The 19,811-nt window shown below is 33.7% G+C and overlaps 1 protein-coding gene across 5 annotated transcripts in view; it reads left to right on the top strand.

The window, feature by feature from the left end:
• ERBB4 (erb-b2 receptor tyrosine kinase 4) overlaps positions 1-19,811 on the top strand; it is a 1,220,557-nt gene that overhangs the window by 620,657 nt on the left and 580,089 nt on the right. For all 5 annotated transcript variants that reach the window (XM_035306587.3, XM_035306586.3, XM_008999419.5 and 2 more), the window contains exon 3: positions 14,012-14,198. In XM_035306587.3, coding sequence (XP_035162478.1) covers positions 14,012-14,198 — 187 coding nt within the window. The remainder of the gene's footprint in view (positions 1-14,011; positions 14,199-19,811) is intronic.

The raw sequence follows: 19,811 nt of genomic DNA, 5'->3' as shown, positions 1-19,811 counted from the left end.
TACTTTCATAAGCAAATGTTACACAAATACTGAACACCTCACAAAATGAATACGTAGCTTAGAGTTTGGAAAAGCCATACTCCTTTGTAACTGTCAGTCTACATCAAGAAATAGAGCTGTGCTAGCCACCCCAGAAACCCCACTACATGCTCTATCCCAGTCTCAAATGCTTTTATCCCCCAAAGTAACCATCATTCTTACTTGTATAGAAATTTCTTTCTTGTGTGTCCTTCTAGTTTTATCACCTGTGTATGTATCCCTAGACACTATAGATTGGTTTTAACATCTTTTTTCCAAATTTTCTTTAAGACATTTGACATAAGTCCCTGCTCCTCCTTTTTTCCCCTCTTCTTATAATATACCTATTCAAAGACCTGGGACATTCTTCTGAGGAATTTTCTGAAGGCTAGGTTTTGCTAATTGCATATTCATGATAGATTTCACTGTGTATCTCTGTCTTTTGTACTTCCAACAAATTGGCAGTTAGATCCAGAGACTTGATATTACTCGTGTTCAGTCTCTTTGATGAAACCATAGGTGGTGGTGTGTTCATTCAGCGGGAGGCACATAATGTCTTGCTGTTGTCAAGAATGTCAAATGTCTGAGATTTTAGAGGGTTTGCAAACTAACAAGTTAGTCTGTCACTTGTGTTGGCAGAGGACACAAGATTCAATGGCACAGCAGTCAGCATGAGCTTTATGTTTACATGTGTTCCCATTGCCCCTGAGACAAGTCCCATAGAAGTGATTGGAAAGAACAAACAGGTAGATACTATAGCAAAAGAGATTTGTGTCACCATTGCAGAACTTTGAGCTTACAAAAGCCCATATTGATTAAAAGCACTGCTAAAAAATCTGCCCTCTACCCTGGAAGAAGAAACTGTCTTGCTATTCCAATATTGTTTACTATATAAACATTCTTGAAAAAAAAATAGTTCAGAAGCAAAGCTACTACATACCATGCAGAAACAACACAGAGAATTGTCTCCTAACATTTTTTTCCCTATTATCGTGATGTCATTTGCAATTACTAGCCAATGATGCTGAATACCTAGAACCATTAATTCATAAAGACTTTCAGAATGGTGATACTCTAATTTTTAAAAATGAATATTATTTTAGGAAAGATTTAGGTTCACATAAAAATTGTGAAGAAAGTACAGCATTATTATATAGCTTATACTCAGTTTCCCCACTATTATTAAAGTCTTACATTATTATGGTACTCAGTTATTACAATTAATGAATCAAAATTTGTTAATACTGTAATTTTAAAATTTATTTTTCACTTATTAGTTGGGACACCTTATAAGACATGGTACCTGATACAGACTGAATTTTGTGTTACCACAAAATTCTTGTGCTGAAACCTAATCCCCAATATGGTAATATTTGAAGGTGGGGCATTTGGGAGATAATTAAGTCTTAAGAGTGAACTGCTCAGTAATGTAATTAGCGTCTTTATAAAAAAAGAATCTAGAGATATCCCTTGCCCCTTCTGCTATGTGAAAACATAGAAAGACACTGGCCTAAAGGTGTGGGCCCTCACAAGACACTCAATTTACTGACACCTTGACCTTGGACTTCCCAGCCTCCAAAATTATAAGTAGCAAATTTCTGGCATTTATAAATCATCCAGTCTGTGGTAATTTCCTATACAAGACCAAACAGACTAAGATACTACCTTCAATCTGTTATTTGGTTACCTGGTGTTACAGCTAATAAAGAAAAAGGATGAATACTTATTTTCTTCTATATACATTTTCCAAAAAGTAAATTGGTCCTTTGTTATTGTCCAAAGATGAGAAATTTATGTCATTTAATATTATTAAAAAATCAGAGGTTTATATATATTTTATGGATTTTAATCTGTTGTAATTATCATTTTTGAAATTGAAGTTATCCCATCATTGGCCAGGAAGGGTTTATTCCAATTGGTCCTTGAGCCCTTTTGATATGAACTTAGTAGTTTTGATAGCTTCCTCACTGTCTGCTCTGATAAGATGTTTCAGGCTCATCTTATCTATTTCTTGCCACATACCTAGAATCTCAAAATTTCTCCAAGAATTCCTGGTTTTTGTTTGTGTAACAGTATAATTTACACAAAGACACTTAAGACTTAGCAACCTTCCAGAGATTAGGCAATTATCTGTTCCTACCATTTCCTTCTCTAATATTCCTCAGGCAAATTTATCTGCTTCATCTCTATATACACACAGGGTGCTGTTGATACCCCCATTATGGTCTTTGCTGATTTCTAATATTCAGAATCTTAATGATGGTTCCATTGTTGCATCTTAAACATGGTATTCCTTTGCTCTACTCCATGTTTGTCTTTCACAGTGGTTGTAAACTACTAAGGGGCCAAGTCTGTTTTATACATCTCCATGTCTTCAGAGCAAAGAGTAGCTTTGAATATACTATAGGTAGAGATTGCTGAATGAATGACACCAAAATATGCAAAAAGAGGATATTTTAAGAAGATATTTAAAAAGCAATACATTTTATACCTTTTAAGTAATTTATATGCAGTCTTAGAAGATAATATAATGATTACTTCACTGTAAAATTTCTATAAAGGGAAAACATAGAGAAAAATGTTTTGTAATTAAATTGTTTACTTGAAACTGCTGAAGACATGCACAAACATGACACAAAGTGCATCTTTAAGTAACAATTATATCAAAAGAAAAACGCATTTCCTTTCCGAAATGGAAGATGCCGATGTATAACCAGAATAGATGATAGCTTTATAATAAGATTAGGTGTCTAATGCATAAAATTTTTTTAAAAATGGTTTACTCTTAAAGAGACAAATATACAATCATTTGCTTTCAAGTAATTGTAAATCTTCCTTGGCAACTCATCTTTTTCTGACTGGCAATCTTGTTATCAGACTAAGATCAGAAATGATAAAGGTAGTAACCACCATGAGATTAAGGACCATGTCTATTTTGCTCTCCACTGTGTCTCCAGTTTGAGAAACAATGTTCTTCAAATCATAGGTGGACAATAAACATTTGTAGAATAGATAATTGGTTGGATGGATAGATGGGTGAATGGATGGATGGATGGATGGATGAATGAGGGTGAAAAGCACAGAGATTTAAGGATTTGAGGAAGGAAAGTCAAGTGCAAATTTAAAAAATACTTCCACATTGGGATTGTTTAGTTATATTTGCATAATTAATTTATGCACAGAATCTCATTTGATTTTATGTATCTGTTTGAAAAGGTCTGCTAGTTTCTTGGCACCTAAGAAAATGCTTATTTTAAGACTTTTAGGGTACTTAAAGTACATTTTTAAAGCAGATTTTACATTTCTAATATCTGAAGGATTCTGCAGTTACTTTTGATAAATAGCCTTTCTTAGCTAATATTTTTGTCATAAAGAAACCTTAGAAAGAGGATGTTATTCTTAAATAAAAATTTTAGACCATGTTGTCATGGATAGTACTTTAAACAAGGAAGTAATTGGTACTACTGTTTGAAAATATACTTCAAAGAGATTGGGATTTTGATTTCAGGAATAAGACATACCTTGTTGTTGTTGTTGTTGTTTTAATATTTCCTCTTTCACTTTTCGTCTATGGACTTTGGGCAAGCTATTTCACTTTAGTTACTTAATCTGCAAAACAGAGGTAATATTCAGAGTGATTTGACCACTAGATGAGAGAAGACATAAGAAGGACTCACACACAGAAAACACTAATTAATAATTTAATGTAATTATTAGAAATAGTAGCCACTTAGATACTTGTGACTTGCATAAGGATACTTAAATAAGAAAAGCATTTAAATTTCTTGTCTACAAGTTCATGGCCACAAGTTTTGTTATATTTGTAGTCCTAATTGTATCCACAAATGTCCATAGAATGCCTATTGTGTTTGTTTGAATTTAATATTAAGAGCATCATAAGTAACATCAGACCTTGTTGTCACTAGCGGAGATGACTAAAACAAATATTTGTTTTTTATAATTTAATTAAGGCTGTGCTTTGTGTTTTTTATGGCCAAATATTTAGACAGATATTGAAGTGTATCTTGGCAGGCTTGTCAAATCCAAGTCTGATACTTTGGCTCTCTTATTTCTGAGATTGCTCATCCTTTTCATGTAAAAATAACAACAGACTAGTCACAGAAGCAGTCACCTCTAACTTCTGCATTCTCAAAGGCCATTTCCCATATGCTTTTCAACAGAGGCAGCTGTTGTCAGCCATAATTTCATAGAGGCCCATTTTCTTTCGTTAAATTTTGAAAGGGGAAACATCACATTTATAAAAGACCTCAGACATGAAACTGTCACTCTCCATTGTACTTTGAAATGCTAACAAGCAGTTTTCTCATCTAAACTTTGGTGATGTGTAGTTATTCCTTTAGAAATAGAAAAATACAGTTTTCTATATGCTGTGCAACATGGGGAGCATATTCAAGAGTTCTGGATTCAGAAAAACAATAAAAACTAATACTGAGGGCAAGCTGTGAGCCAGACCTTTTGTTAAGCAAGTCATAGAGATACACTTCTCAAAATAATCCTAGGATTTGGAGATCTTAACATCCCCATTTTACAGATAAAGATACTGAGGCACAGAAAGGTTAAATAATTTGTGCAACATAATACTGCTAACAGCTGCGATGTGAACTTAGGCAGTGTTTTAGTTTGCTAGGAATGCCATAACAAAGTGCCACAAACTGGGTGGCTTAAACAACAGATACTTATTTTCTCACAATTCTAGACCTGCAAGTATGAGATCAAGGTGTCTGCAGCATTGGTTTCTTCTGTGGTCTCTCTCCTTGGCTTGTGAATGACCACTTTCTCTCTGTGTCTTTACATGGTCTTTTCTCTTGCCATGTCTGTGCCTTCATCTTTTATTCTTTTAAAAACACTAATCATATCAGATTAGGGCCCAACTTAATGACCTCAATTTAACCTAATTACCTCTTTTAAAACTCTATCTCCAAATACAGTCACATTCTGAGGTAGTCGAGATTAGGACTTCAGTATATACATTATGGGGTTTGGCTGGGCACTGTGGCTCACATCTGTTATCATAGCACTTTGAGAGGCAAAGGCAGGAGGATCGCTTGAGGCCAGGAGTTCAACACCAGCCATGGCAACATAATGAGACCCCCATCTCTACTGAAAAAAAAAAAAAAAAAAGGTTGATGAGGTGGTGTGTAGCTGTAGTTCTAGACACAGGAGTCTGAGGTATGAGCATCCCTTGAACTCCTAATTTCAAGATTGCAGTGAGCCATGATTGCACCACTGCACTCCAGCCTGGGCAACAGAGCAAGAATCCATCTCATAAACCAATATATACATGAATAAATTTGTTTTAGGAAGTGTTCATATTAGTTAACCATAGACATTCTGACTGAAGCTATATCTTTATGCACAATGTGGTAGCAATTGTTTAACCAATTTTAATATTAAATGTATGTGCTTATATATTATTTACCATTCTTTAACTTATACAAAATATTTACAAATATTTTGGCATAATTGCACTAATGATAATATGATGAAATTAATCATATTTTATTGATTCAACTTTTAAGCATTTAGCAGAACTTTATCCTGTTTTGCAGAAGAGGAAAGTAATATTAAAAAATTTGTGCAAGGTCAATAAGTGATGGAGGCAAGAGTCAAACTAAGATTGTCAGCCGACAGCATCCAAATTTAATCATGAGGCTGCTTTGACCTAACCAATTTGGCTCTCGGTGGAGAATACTCATCATCACATGGACAACATTAATAAACATTACGATGCTTTGATTCAGGTGTAATTTCAGTTGTACGAAAGTGCTGACAACTAATAATTTCTTTTGATTTCAGCTCTATATCTAAACAAAGTTTAATTCAAAGGTTTCCAAACATTCTTACTATTTTTGCATTTATGTATATTCTATCTAATTTCAGTTAAACGTCAATTCCCCAAATCATTGGAGCTTAATGAACTCAATATTATATTTTAAGTAGTTATTAAAGATTGTTAAAATGTCTATTTGAAATCCAGGCTTCAAAATATAAGTCTACCTGTATAAATATGTAGAAAACACCCCCCCCCACACACACACACCCTACACACACACTTTTTAAATTAGAGATAATTGAATGTTTGACTTATGAATTTTTTGAACTATATACACTTAAAATTGAAATTTTGTGTGAATATGTAAATGAGTGGACCAAAGATTCCAACTTAGTTTGTGTAATCTGTTAAGAGAAAAACTTTAGACAAATTAAATTCAGCAGAGTTTATTTAAGAAAAGAATTGGGCAACACTCAGATCAGGAGTAATTCCGAGATCCCTACCCAGCAATGTGGACAGGCAGAATTTATAGATGGACAAGGTAGTATTATGAGAAACAGTTTAAATGGTTAAAGCTTGGGATTTGCCTTATTTGGATATAGTGATCAATTTGGATATAGTGATCAGTTGGTAGCCTGTGGTTGACTGAGGCCTGGCTGCTGTGATTGATTGAGATTCAGCTACTTGTTACAAGAATATACTCTTAAGTTAGGTTTTAGTTTGTTTATATACTAATTAAGTCACAGTTTATTCTACATAAAAACTCAAGGTACAGAGACAACTTTAGGCCAATTTAATTTAATTTAATTTTACAAACCTAACTCTAGTGTAATAAGTCTATGGTACAGGAATACGGTCTTGATAATGTCAGGAGATTAAGAATCAATTGGAAATGCAGAGATTTGAAGGGGGACTATTAACTGTCCAGCCAACTCAGGAAAATATAAAGGACAAAAAAAATATGGTTCCTTCTAGGGAGGTGAGCTATGTAGTCCTCTTCTCAATGGAATTAAAGGTGTTCACTGCTAGGAATTCTTGAGTTGAGAGCTGGCTAGTGTTGGCCAGTGTTGAATGAAATGGCCTTCAGATTCATAGAAAGTAGAGCTCATAGCAATACTAGCACCCAGGAGACTGGCTGGAAATGGCTGAGAGTTAGCAGTTTGTTGGGATGACCTGGATCAGATTTCCTACCTTTGGAGTATTTTTTCATGCTGTGTGTAATGAGTATGAATTCTACTCTGCTACAGTTAGGTATATGACATTTCACATTATTTTTTCCCCCCAAATCTAATTAGATGAGACTTTGATCCCCTCCTTGCCAGGGTGACATAATCGTTGAAGTTTTAAGAAAAATGGGAAAAATGAAAGCAGAATTCCAAAGCAAACATACTAATTCTACAAGCAGCAGGGATATGTAATGTTTGCTCTATTTTTATTAATGTGTTTTTATTCTGGTAAATTTTTTAATTCTATGTCATAGTTAGAATGTTTTCTGCTTTAGATATTGCCAGACATGCTGTGAAGGGTAGGAACAGAAATTAATTGCCTAGGGAAATTTAATGGAAAGCTTTACTGATAGAGAGGCTACAATTTGCTATGACATTTGTCACCGTCAGAGAACACATAAATTCTGCAGTCATTACCAGCAGAAGAGACTTTCTATAACCTCCCTCCCACCACCATAGCTCTCTGTTTCCTAATCTTCTCTATAATACTACAGGTTTATGTGACTTCAAGTCTACTGACCTTAAGTAATCACCATTATATTTGTTGATTGTTACCTGATGAAACATATTAGTATTATTTGTGGATGAGATCTAATTGAGTATGAGTTCTTAAGACATTGAAGTAGAAGTTAAGAATTTGGATTTTTTTGACTAATTACCGAAGGTTTTAACAAAAGTGGATAGGTATATTTTCAAGGAGATGCTTATATTAAAGAAAAATAACAAATATGGATTTGATGCATAATTTTTGCAGAAAAAAATTTAGGAATAAGTGTTTTACATACTTAACCAAGAACATATAATTGATTTTAATGTGCATAAAATTATTCCTAAACACTTACTAAATATTTAGGAATTGTTTGGTACTGTAATCACTTTAATCTTAAGGTAGATGAAGGAACATTTAAGGAACTAGTATTTCTATTATGGATCAATTTTTTTTAAAAGTCAACTAAGAAGAAAAGCATAAGGAATTTATATCAAATACAGAAAAATTAATACCTGCTAAAAGAGTTATAAAATGAAGCATAAATTCAAAAATAGTAAAGACTGATATTTCCAAAATGATCTGGAGGGGAAAGATAACCCAGTGAGCCAATGCAGTCTTATCTAATCTTTGGTTGAGGGACACCCATTGAAAATCCCAGGAGGCTGATAATCACAGATTTCACTTCGTCTCTGAAATATTATACAGGAGAAATGGCTATGAAATTTCTTGTCATTTAAAAAAATAATGATTTTTTTTTGTACTTGTTGCTAATATAATATGGGAAGTTGATTATTTTTTTTTGTTTTCCATATCTTTTTATTTCAATCATCAAATGTCATAAGCAAAACAAATTGTCCCTTGGGTTAGAAGAGTTTTGAAGCATTTAGGGCTTTAATAATAGCCTATTGTATTTATTACTTGAACAAAGCAACTGTAGAAGCCTACATTGACAATGGAAATCAATCAGTTTTACTGAGCAGAAGCTTACACCATGAGGAGGAAAATATATCTTTAGGAGAGTATTCACTCTTTGGTTGACAAAATAGGCAGACTTTCTAGAACTAAATTTTACCGAGCCAGAACCAGAATCAGGATTTTGTCTTTGCCAGGGCATTCTTATAATTTCTGTTTGCTACTGTGGTCCTGGGACATAAATCATTATTGTGTTGTTCAGACAATGTTTTCTATTAGTGGCAAGTTCATAAAATCATTTTCCATGGAATATGACATCTAAAAAGACCTTAAGCATTGCTTTCCACTTTTCAATTCAATTCTAATCCACAGCCATTATTGAATGTTCAGTGGCAGTGTCTATATTAAGGACTATAATAAACATACATAAAGTATAAGGAACTGTTTCTGAAGTTTGGGAATAAATTGCAAATTGCATAAGCAAGATATAAATGTATGAAAGAGTACATAACAGAGAAATTAAAAGCAACAGTTCTTATGTAATTATGTTATTTTTAAATTAATATTATTTGCTAAGATTGTCCACAGGCAGATCATCTGCCTGGCTATTATCAGAGATAATATTTGTAATACTTAACATCTGTTAAATATATATTATTATTTGTCAGACAGATTTCTTATATCTTCTGACCCCTGTTACTGTTTTATAATAGAAATTTTGGCATCTCTTTTTTTAAAGATGAAGAAACTGAAGCTTAGTGAGGTTAGGCAACCTGATCAAAGCCACAAAGCTGGTAGGCACAAAGGCTAGGTTTTGAGTCCAACTTTGCCTGGTAGACAAGCCCACATTTCCTACCATTATGCTTTCCCATAGATAAGTCCATATATTTAAAAGTTGTTTTTATTTTCTTAAAACTTTCTGAAACAGTGAAAATGTTGTGCTACTCAGATTCTTTCTGATGGCTGAGAGGAGAGGAAGAATGGATAACTCACGTGGTTCTGTGGCCTTATCAAACATTATAACATGTAATTTACACTTTTAGATATCTCCTCACTTTTTACCCAGATTTGCCAATATTGGCTCAAACCACATTATTTACTCATTTCCTTCATTAAGCACTCCTACCATTACTAATTTGTTTACTGTAATTGTTTTTATTTATAATCAGTACATACAGCTCATGACCTGCACTGGAGTTTCCTTTTGAGATGTTTTAAGACATTTATTCACAGAAAGGCTACAAGAATACCTGAGAGAATGTGACTTTGAATACCAAAAAACAGAGACCAAAATAAGGCATGATGTGTTTCTTTTAGCTATAAGAATTTTGTATTTATCTCCTATAACTCTTTTTAAAATGCTTCAGTTACATAAGTTACTCTACATATAAAAGATTACAGGAGCACCTTTTGGGTTGAGAGATTTGCTATGATATTTTTTCCTATTATTTACATTATTTACCAGAGTCAGAGAAAGGGAAATAAGATGAATAGGATTCTTCACTATTATTATCATAAAAAATTTTACTATGGACCAACCTATGGCTGGTATTGTTCAAAATGGCTTGGACATATGCATTGTCAGTCATAACATGGAATAATGTCCAGAGTTCAGATGACAAAAGGATCTTTGTTAGGCTATTGCTAAATTTATGCATACTATTTTGCAAGATCGGAAGGTAATAAACAGAATGAATGACAGAGACTTATTTTGGACACTGGAATCTCAGTTATAACAGCAAATCCCTCCAGTCCTAGAATCTTTACAAAGGTGTAGTTATTGGTTTTAATTTGACCTTCCATGAAACTAACACATATGTCTCTAAAAATCAATAATATATACCCTGGAATGAGGTGTACATAAATATTACAACAAAATTAATTCAAATATATTTAGTAATATGCAAATTCAAAGATGTTCTTAGTTATATTTTACTTTTTCTAGTAGATAAAAGCACTTGGAGCATCCTCTTCTACATTAGTTGATCCTTCTTTATGTGTTTAGCATTGTTCTTGGTTCATATCCCTCACACATTCTAGAGCCCTTTTTATTTGCAGGTTATTTTCAGCTTGTGCTAACATGTGATCCAAATGCCTGCCAATGACACATCTTTAATAGCTAGAAAGCTTTCTCCTGCTAATAAACACTAAAAAACTTACTAATAAAATTACACTTTTGCAAATAAACCTCTTCTTTTACCTGAGTATGCTTTATCTGTGTTCTCTCTGTTGACATTATAAATGTGTTTCTCCATCTCAGGATAAACCAATGGGTTTTTACAGTTCTTTATAAGAAGAGTCAATTCCTGAGTGGGATGGAAGCTAATGATAAATCTGTTTTGGAATGTTGGATCTTATGATATGTTGTAGGCAAAAGATTCATAATACATCCTCAATCACCACATTTATCATTGTGACCTGGATCACTAAATAATTATTGTATACAAGTTACAAGAAAAATTTTAAATAATTAATGAAAGAATTTTACTTTTTAGACCATATGATGTCAGATTGTATTTATAATCTCTCTTTAAGAGCTCAAAGAGCTAGATAAGGGCACTAAAAGAGGTAACAGTTCAACCATTAGAACAGCGTTTGAAGGAGGAATTATAGATCCCTAGAGCTAGACTTTTCCAGGAGGTGCAGTTTTAAACAAATTGCTGTGTACAAACAATGCATATCACTGCTGAGCTCATATCTATTAACCTAGGCATTTATCTCTTCACCCCAAGACACTCACTGTCTTAGAAATACCTATAGCGGCTTAGACTTCCCCATTTGATGCCAAGTATGAGTAGTTCCATATATCACTTGCCTATTCTTCTCCACATTTGTTCTATTAGGATTCTACTCTTCTATTGATTATTTGTAGCATGATTATTCCTAAGAATTATGAGACTGGGGAAAAGAGTCTGAGTAGAGGCCCACATATATTATTATTTATTATAAACAAAATGGAGATTACTAAATAAACTGCTATAGTATCCCAGTTTGACAGATATTTCTTTATAACAACTGGATGTTCAGTACAATGTTAGAACTTTTGTGTTCCTCAGGAATATGTTGGGATGGAGAGAGGTGGCTTCAGTCTACAGCCTCTCCTTCACCCAGTTCTAACCTGTATTGTGAGAGGTCTTACATGAAAGTTTTTGGACACTTTAGCCTACATGTCCAGGATATGTACAGTTTCCCATCACACATCAATACCTGGACCACCCATTCCTTCCTAAATATATGCACATTGGTGGCACAGTCTCCTGTCTGAGGGATGGAACTGAGAAAGATGACAGTAGTTTCTGTGTAAAGATCTGGGGTTATTTGCAAAGGGAATTCTGGTATCACAGAGTAAAGAAGGGGAGAGTGCAGAATCTAAATGGACCTTTTTCTTCATTCCATAGACTTTGTATAGTGGTGAAGGGTGTGGCCAGAGACAGCCAGAGTGATTAATGAAATACTTGCTGCTTTCTTACTGCCACTCTCCTGGTCACATGAGACACACAAGTTAACAGTTCAAAGTGCTTGACCTTATAGGGCTATATTCTGGGAACAATAGAGACAGTTTATAAATATTAAACCTGATAAATATATGAATGATAAAGTATGGTAGAAGGTAAGAAGTACTGGGGAAAATATGAGAATTGAAGCAGGTAAAAGTGTAGGGGCTACAGTGTTTAACAGGTTTATCAGGGTTGACCTCAACTGAGAAGGTGATATTTAAGCAAAAACATGAAGGTAGTGAGGGAGTTTGCCAAGAAGGTGACAAGATGGAGAGAAACTCAGTTTTTTAAGAGCATAATGCATACTTTAAGGTAGAACTATAATTTTAATGTGAAAGAGAACTGATGACTAGATCATATACTGCAGTTCCGTCTAATAGAATTATAAGAGCCATAAAAATGTAATTTATCATGTTTGTTTTGCCATAATAAGAAGGTGAAAAGAAACAACTGATATTAACTTTAATAATACATTTTATTTAACTCAATTTATCTCAAATATTATCATTTCAACATATAATCTCCAAAATCCAGAGTGTATTTTGTACTTACGTCACATCTAAATTTATGCCAGCTACACTTCAATTGCTCAATAGCAACATATGGCTAGTGGTTATTGCATTGAACGGCATAAAGATTTTGACATATCAGTGAAAGGATTTTGTCTGTTACTCTGAGTGACTTAGGAGATATTTCAGAGTTTTAAGCATTGAAGTGTTGTAATTTGATTTATGTTTTTAAAATATCTTGGCTAGCCTGAGTTGAGAATACACCATAAAGAATCAGGAATAGACACAGGGAGACATATTGATGATGAGGAATAATCTAGATGAGGAATGATGGTGGCTCAGATGGGAGCCATGGATGACATAAGAAGTAGCTGAATTTCTGATCATTCTGAAAGTAGAACAAACAGTATGGACCACACTTGGGGTGTCAGAGGAGAGTCAAAAATGACTGGATTTTTGGCCAGAAAGGCAGAAAAGATGGAGTAACCTCAACTGAGATGAGGAAGGCTGCTGGAGGGGTAGTGGAAGAAAAGAGTTCAGCTGTTGGTAGGTGTATCTGAAAAGCATACTAGACATCCAAGTTATGATGTTGAGTTAACAATGGGATGTGAATCTGGAGTCTGGGGAAAGTATAGAGATGAATGTTTGGAGATCACCAACTTTGAAACCAAATAAGATCACTAAGGGGGTGAGAATACACGATGGGGGAAGCAGGTGGGAAGTACCAAAAACTGAGCCTTGGAGCATCTGAAATGAAAAGGGTTTGTTAGAACAACATGAAATTGGTATAAAATAATAGCAAATACTTGCATACATTTGAATCATTTTTAGTTTTTTTAAATTCTCACACCTGTTTATCATCATTTTATTGAAAAACTATAACATTTAGAGAAACACAGACTTTTTTTGTAACACTATTTTGTTTTAAAATGTCTCACAAACCTTCAAATAACTAACTCATTATAGACAACTAAATTTAAACAGTGGGCAGTAAAAATTAAAATGTGGTTGGAATGAGTTTATAGACAACAATTAGTTTTTAATACATGTTGTTTATATTTGGGTTCCCTAGAGATGTTCAGGGCAATTGTTCTTTGATAAATATAGCACTAAACACAAATAGAGACATTTTAAATCTATCCTAAATAATGTACAAGCTAACATGGCTTTGTTTTGCTTATGCTCACCAATTTGCTTTTTTATGTAAAATTTGATTGATGGTCATGTGTCTTTAACCTATTGTAGTCTGTTGACAAGCACGACCTTTATTCATCTAACTATATTCAAATCTCAGGTATGAAGAAGGTCTTATAAACAACATACATTGTTTTACTATAAGCACATTCATTAATGTTTAAAAGAAATACAACTTATACTTCAAGTGAGATGCTAATGCTTTATGATCTTTTATTATGAAGCCAATTATTTAGATTATGATATGGAAAATAATATATTAAGGTAAAAACTTAAAATTAGAGTTTAATAACTCATTTTAATCTAAATTGCTACTTATACATAGTGACAAATTAGTTTCATAACACAGGCAATTGTTTGTGTCTTTTCAGTCTGTTCGAGAAGTCACAGGCTACGTGTTAGTGGCTCTTAATCAGTTTCGTTACCTGCCTCTGGAGAATTTACGCATTATTCGTGGGACAAAACTTTATGAGGACCGATATGCCTTGGCAATATTTTTAAACTACAGAAAAGATGGAAACTTTGGACTTCAAGAACTTGGATTAAAGAACTTGACAGGTAAGGAATATATCAAAAATGGCAAATATGCTTTCAAAATCAGTATAAGGCAGTGCACACAAAAATGTGTATTTAGGGTTACTGCCATATTTGTTAATATTTGAGGAACACCCTAAGGCATTCAAATATTGGTGATTTGTTCATTTTATGAGAAATGATGCCCTGTGAAGCCCATGCTTTTATTTATAGATTTTGTAAGTGCAGTGTGAAGGATACCATAATACCATACCGCAGCTGAACAGAAATACACTCTGGAAATGCTCTGTGACTGAAAACTGAGATATGAAACACGTTATGTTTGGTGGTTTCAGGTGAACAGTGGACCATATCATCAAATATTTGCAATAATGCAATAATTATCACTAGAGCTTAGTAATACCCAGGCTGTTATATCTATTTCCATGAATCTTTAGTTTTCTGCACAATCATCTTATTTTTGGAAAATACATCTAATTTATACAGTTTTGGTTTCTTTTATTCAATAGCTCACTAAATGCCATCAGCAATTCTTTCTCACAATTCTTCAATATCATCAGAGTAATTTTTTCTCATTAAGATAGGAAGTATATGATGCTAGGAACCTAAAATTATCATCTTTCTATGAAAAACACTTGATAGGAATTGATTTTGTAAGCTGGTTCTTGCCATCCTACTGTTACTTTACAGTGCACAAAGCTCAGAGTAAATAAAAGTTCTTGTAGGAGGCTTTTTGGTATAATGTTACTAATCAAAAATTTTATTCTCGTATACCTGTAATCAAAGTGAGCTAATTACCGAGATCGTGCCATTGCTCTCCAGCCTGGTCAACAAGAGGGAAACTCTATCTCAAAAAAAAAAAAAAAAGCCAATTAGTAATTAATTAGTAACTAACTGTGGGATAAAGGAGTTTACACTTTTAATTTACTCTAAATTAATGTAAACTTCATATTTTGTATCCAAACATGTAGTGGTTTTACATGTACTTTTAGTCCAGTAAGTAGTAATAATTCTTAGCATTGAAAAATTAAGCAGTTTAGCAATATTGCCTTAAAATATAACAAAAAGCAAAGAGGAATATTGTCAGGGTATTGAAATCATTTGTATTTTTATATTTGAAGTAGATATAAAATTTATAGTTTTAAGTTACATGTAGCTTCCTAGTTAGCAAGACATGTGAGATAAAATTGGTATATTTTTGGTGAAGAAAGGAATACTGATTATGTTATTTATTTTGGATATGACTACTATAGAGTTGATGAAATAATGGTGAATGCAAATTGTTCAGAATTTATAGATTCCTTCATCAACATTTTCACTTTTATTTCTTTCAAAGATAGTTTTCTTACCAAAGAATGGGTTTTTTCTTTTTTTTTACTAAATTGCTACTTATATAGAAATAATGATAGGAGAAAGAATTTTGGAAATGAAACATGTAGAGAACAATTCAATGATTGAAATTAGGAATCTAAAAATACTATAATATGATCCAGTTAAAACCTGCATGGGAAGCGTTGTGTTTCCTTCATGATTTCCCTCTAATTATATTAAAGAAGAAAATGAATAAATTTCTTTTCAAACTTTTATAATACTTGAATCCTGTATTAGTCCATAAGATGTGCCATTTGAGTAATCTTTCCATATAGAAAATTAGTCTTTAAAGAGTTCCCTTATTTATTTTCACATTTAATACCAGTACTACTAAATTATCAAAACAGGTATTTAATCAATCAAAATGATGCCACATTTAAACAGGCCTCATACTGAGTAAGTGCATACTGTGTATTACTTAAAGTTATGACATGTGTTTAACTTGTACATACCAAAATATAACACTATTATTTTAAGAATATAATTATTCACTTTGCCTGGAAGCTGTGGTATTTTCTTGTGTAGTAGTATAAATGGATAATTAATATAAATAATTAAGAGAATGAGTTGTTTAGAAAAATACATAATCATTCAAAAGTTATTATTAATTTCTTTTTTCATTATGAATTGAAGAAAGTGCAACAAAATAACTATATGCCAAAATTATTCTGTAAGGGAAACAGTCTAGAGTGATTCAACTTTAGATATTGTGGTCGATAGTTTTACTCCAATTGTGGGAAGCAGGTTACATGGAAACATGATTATGTTTGTGTGCAAGAATATGTGAGAAATGACAGAAGACACCTAGCTGTTCACATGAATAAGGATATGGGATAAAATTTGTTCAATGGTAAAATCTTAAAGAGCTAAATGTTCTAGGTAACCCGATTAAAGCAACAGCAAGTGCCATAATCAAGTTCAGTTAAGATTGTTTTTCTGTTTTGGAAAGATATTTGTTTTATGTTGCCTGTTTTTGTGTTATGCAAAGCAAGAATTTTTAAAACAGCATTTTTATATTCTATTAAGTGCAGAGCTACTGGACTGGCCTTAATTCTTTTATACCTGGTATAAAATAAGGGGAAATAGCAAATTGCTGATTAGTCGGACACCTCACTGCCTAATCTACCACAGTGTATTAAATTTTTAACTCTGTTCTTATAGGACCAGCACCATAAGCATCATTGAGGAACTTAGAAATGCAAATCCTTGGGCCTCATGTGAAACATATTGAATGAGAAACTCTGGGGGTGGGGCCCAGCAACTTGGGTTTCAAGTATCCATCTAGTGATGCTGATGATAACTACAATTTGAGAAGCACTAATCTAATTAATGATATGTTACCAATAATTGGTAGCACAATATCCAGTTAAATTCTTTATACTTATTTGGTTCAAATAATTTTTATTTATCTATCATCCTGCAGAGAAAAAGGAAGGGATAGGACAGGAACAGATAAGGTTTTGCTTGCATGACAAGAAATACGCTGTATGTTGGGCTGAAAATGAAAAGAACACACTGGGATCCTGGATAGAAACTTGGGTATAAAATGACTTAAAGATAAGGAAGGGGTAAACTTTTTCTGTAATCATTTTGCCAAATACCAACTTTATATAATGATAAATCATTAAAAAGCCAATAATCATTTATGATGAATTTTCTTCTTAAGCAAATTTTTATTTTTAAGTACTTTCAACAAGGCAAATAACCAGTAACAATTGTGGGGATGGGAATTGTACACAGTGTTGTAACCAAGAGTTTTGAGATGAGACTTACTTCCTTCCTTCCTTCTTTCCTTCCTTCCTTCCTTCCTTCCTTCTTTCCTTCCTTCCTCCCTCCCTCCCTCTCTCTCTCTCTCTCTCTCTTTCTTTCTTTCTTTTTTTGAGACGGAGTTTCACTCTTGTTACCCAGGCTGGAGTGCAATGTCGCGATCTCAGCTCACCGCAACCTCCACCTCCTGGGTTCAGGCAATTCCCTGACTCAGCCTCCTGAATAGCTGGGATTACAGGCACGCGCCACCATGCCCAGCTAATTTTTTTTGTATTTTTAGTAGAGATGGGGTTTCACCATATTGACCAGGGTGGTCTCGATCTCTTGACCTCGTGATCTACCCGCCTCAGCCTCCCAAAGTGCTGGGATTACAGGGGTGAACCACCGCGCCTGGCTGAGATGAGACTTTAAGGGTTCTTTTTGTGTGTGTATGTATATGTGGTTTGCGTTTCTACTGAAATCTTTTTCAATGTTTGATATTAGAATAGTGTCTGTTCAGAACAGCACATTAGCTTCCTGCAAATTTTGTGTAAAAGGGATATTTAGCCGGGCAGGGTGGCTCACGCCTGTAATCCCAGCACTTTGGGAGGACAAGGCGGGTGGATCACGAGGTCAAGAGATAGAGACCATCCTGGTCAACATGGTAAAACCCTGTCTCTACCAAAAATATATTTAAAAAAATTAACTGGGCATAGTGGTACATGCCTGTAATTCCAACTACTCAGGAGGCTGAGGCAGGAGAACTGCCGGAACCCAGGAGGCAGAGGTTGGGGTGAGCCGAGATCACACCATTGCACTCCAGCCTGGGTAACAAGAGCAAAACACCATCTCAAAAAAAAAAGGGGGGGCATTGAGTTAACATGAAGACTGTCATTATACACTGTCATATATAGATTAATTCCCACATTAAAAATTCTTATTAACTACTTTGATGTTCACCAGAAGTTATGAATGGCCTAAGAAATTACTGCAGATCTTACTTGCATACCTTTATGTTGGTTGTGCCCAAGACAAGAAATGCATTTAAACATATTTTTTTGGTCAAATGGAAAAACTTGTTTTACTGCTGCCTCTCACATTTCCCATTATGCATAGGGTAGTTGATAAGAAGAGGGGAAAAGAGGTATGTTCCTAGACTAAAAATAGGCCACACAATCTGTAAAGTGCTGAGGAAATTATATTGGCATACTCTGGGTTTCCTGTTAACACTGCCTTACTTTTTTCTTGCCATTGGAGAGGTTATACTTCCATCAGTGCATCTCTTCAGGCATATAATCATCTATATCTTGAGGCCATTGGGAAGGTCACTACTGCATCAGAGAAGTCTGTAGCTGGACAGGGGCACATCATGTCTTCCAATAAGGTCACTTTCATGTGACAGTTGTTCTTATCAGTTGCTGTTGATGATGATGTCCTGCTGACTTTTTTTATCACCTCTTTCTTAACCAAACATTCCTATTCAAATTGACATTTAATATTATGTTTACAACCATAATTAATTCTATAAGCTTCTACATGTTTAGTCACTAGTGTGGCCAAACTGTAAAAGGAATCATATGGGCCACAAAGCCCACTATTATTTTCTCCCTTCTATAATATATAAAATCACCTCATCTGTTACTAATTGTGGGTAATATGATGCAATTTGATCCATATATGATATTGTAGATACAAAGCAATCTTTCATAATTGCTTAGGTTTATATCTATCCTATTTACATCCCAAATCAGAATATAAATGCTTAAGTTCATATTTATTCTGTTTATATATTAATGGAAAGATAAATAATTAAGTTCTTATCTATTTTATTTTTATCCATATAAAATAACAAATGTGGTTTGATCTTGATGTGGTATGGTAACCTAGGTACAAATTTAATACATGTATAGATGTATTTATCACACTAAATTTTACCTTTAATTTTTGAATTTTCATTTTATAAATTATGAGAATATTTTTAAAGGAGGTGATATTTGGGATGATACAAAAGTATAATTGGTATTTTTCAAAAATTAGCTGAATATTCTACATATTTTCAGACTAACACATTCACATGTTTCAGTCTTTGATATTTTCTGGACTTTGTAATTGTTTCATTAACTGTGTACTGGATCACCTTGATTAGATTATTATTTGAGGTATGGACAAACAAAAATTTAAAACAAAAAGTAAAATACCAAAGTTATTCCTAGATGCCTTCAGTAATAATGAAAATAATACATGAAGTTTGCTGGATTGTGGTAGATGAAAAATAGAATACAAGGCTTGGTGGTGCCTGCTGTGTCCCAGCTGCTCAGGAGGCTGCAGCAGGAGGATCCCTTGAGTCTGGAAGGTTGAGGCTGCAGTGAGCCATGATCATGCCCCTGGGCTCCAGTCTGGGTGGCAGAGAGGGACCCTGTCTCAAAAATAAATAAAAAATAAAATGCTTAGTTCAGAAGCTGCAACATCTAGATGATGTAAAATTTGAAAGATGTGTTATCTGAACATTATACTTGAATG

Source organism: Callithrix jacchus, chromosome 6 (genome assembly GCF_049354715.1).
Source record: "Callithrix jacchus isolate 240 chromosome 6, calJac240_pri, whole genome shotgun sequence".
In the NCBI taxonomy this organism is placed as follows: domain Eukaryota; kingdom Metazoa; phylum Chordata; class Mammalia; order Primates; family Cebidae; genus Callithrix; species Callithrix jacchus.
The sequence above is the reverse complement of the archived record's forward strand: the minus strand, read 5'-3'. Positions and strand labels throughout refer to the sequence as shown.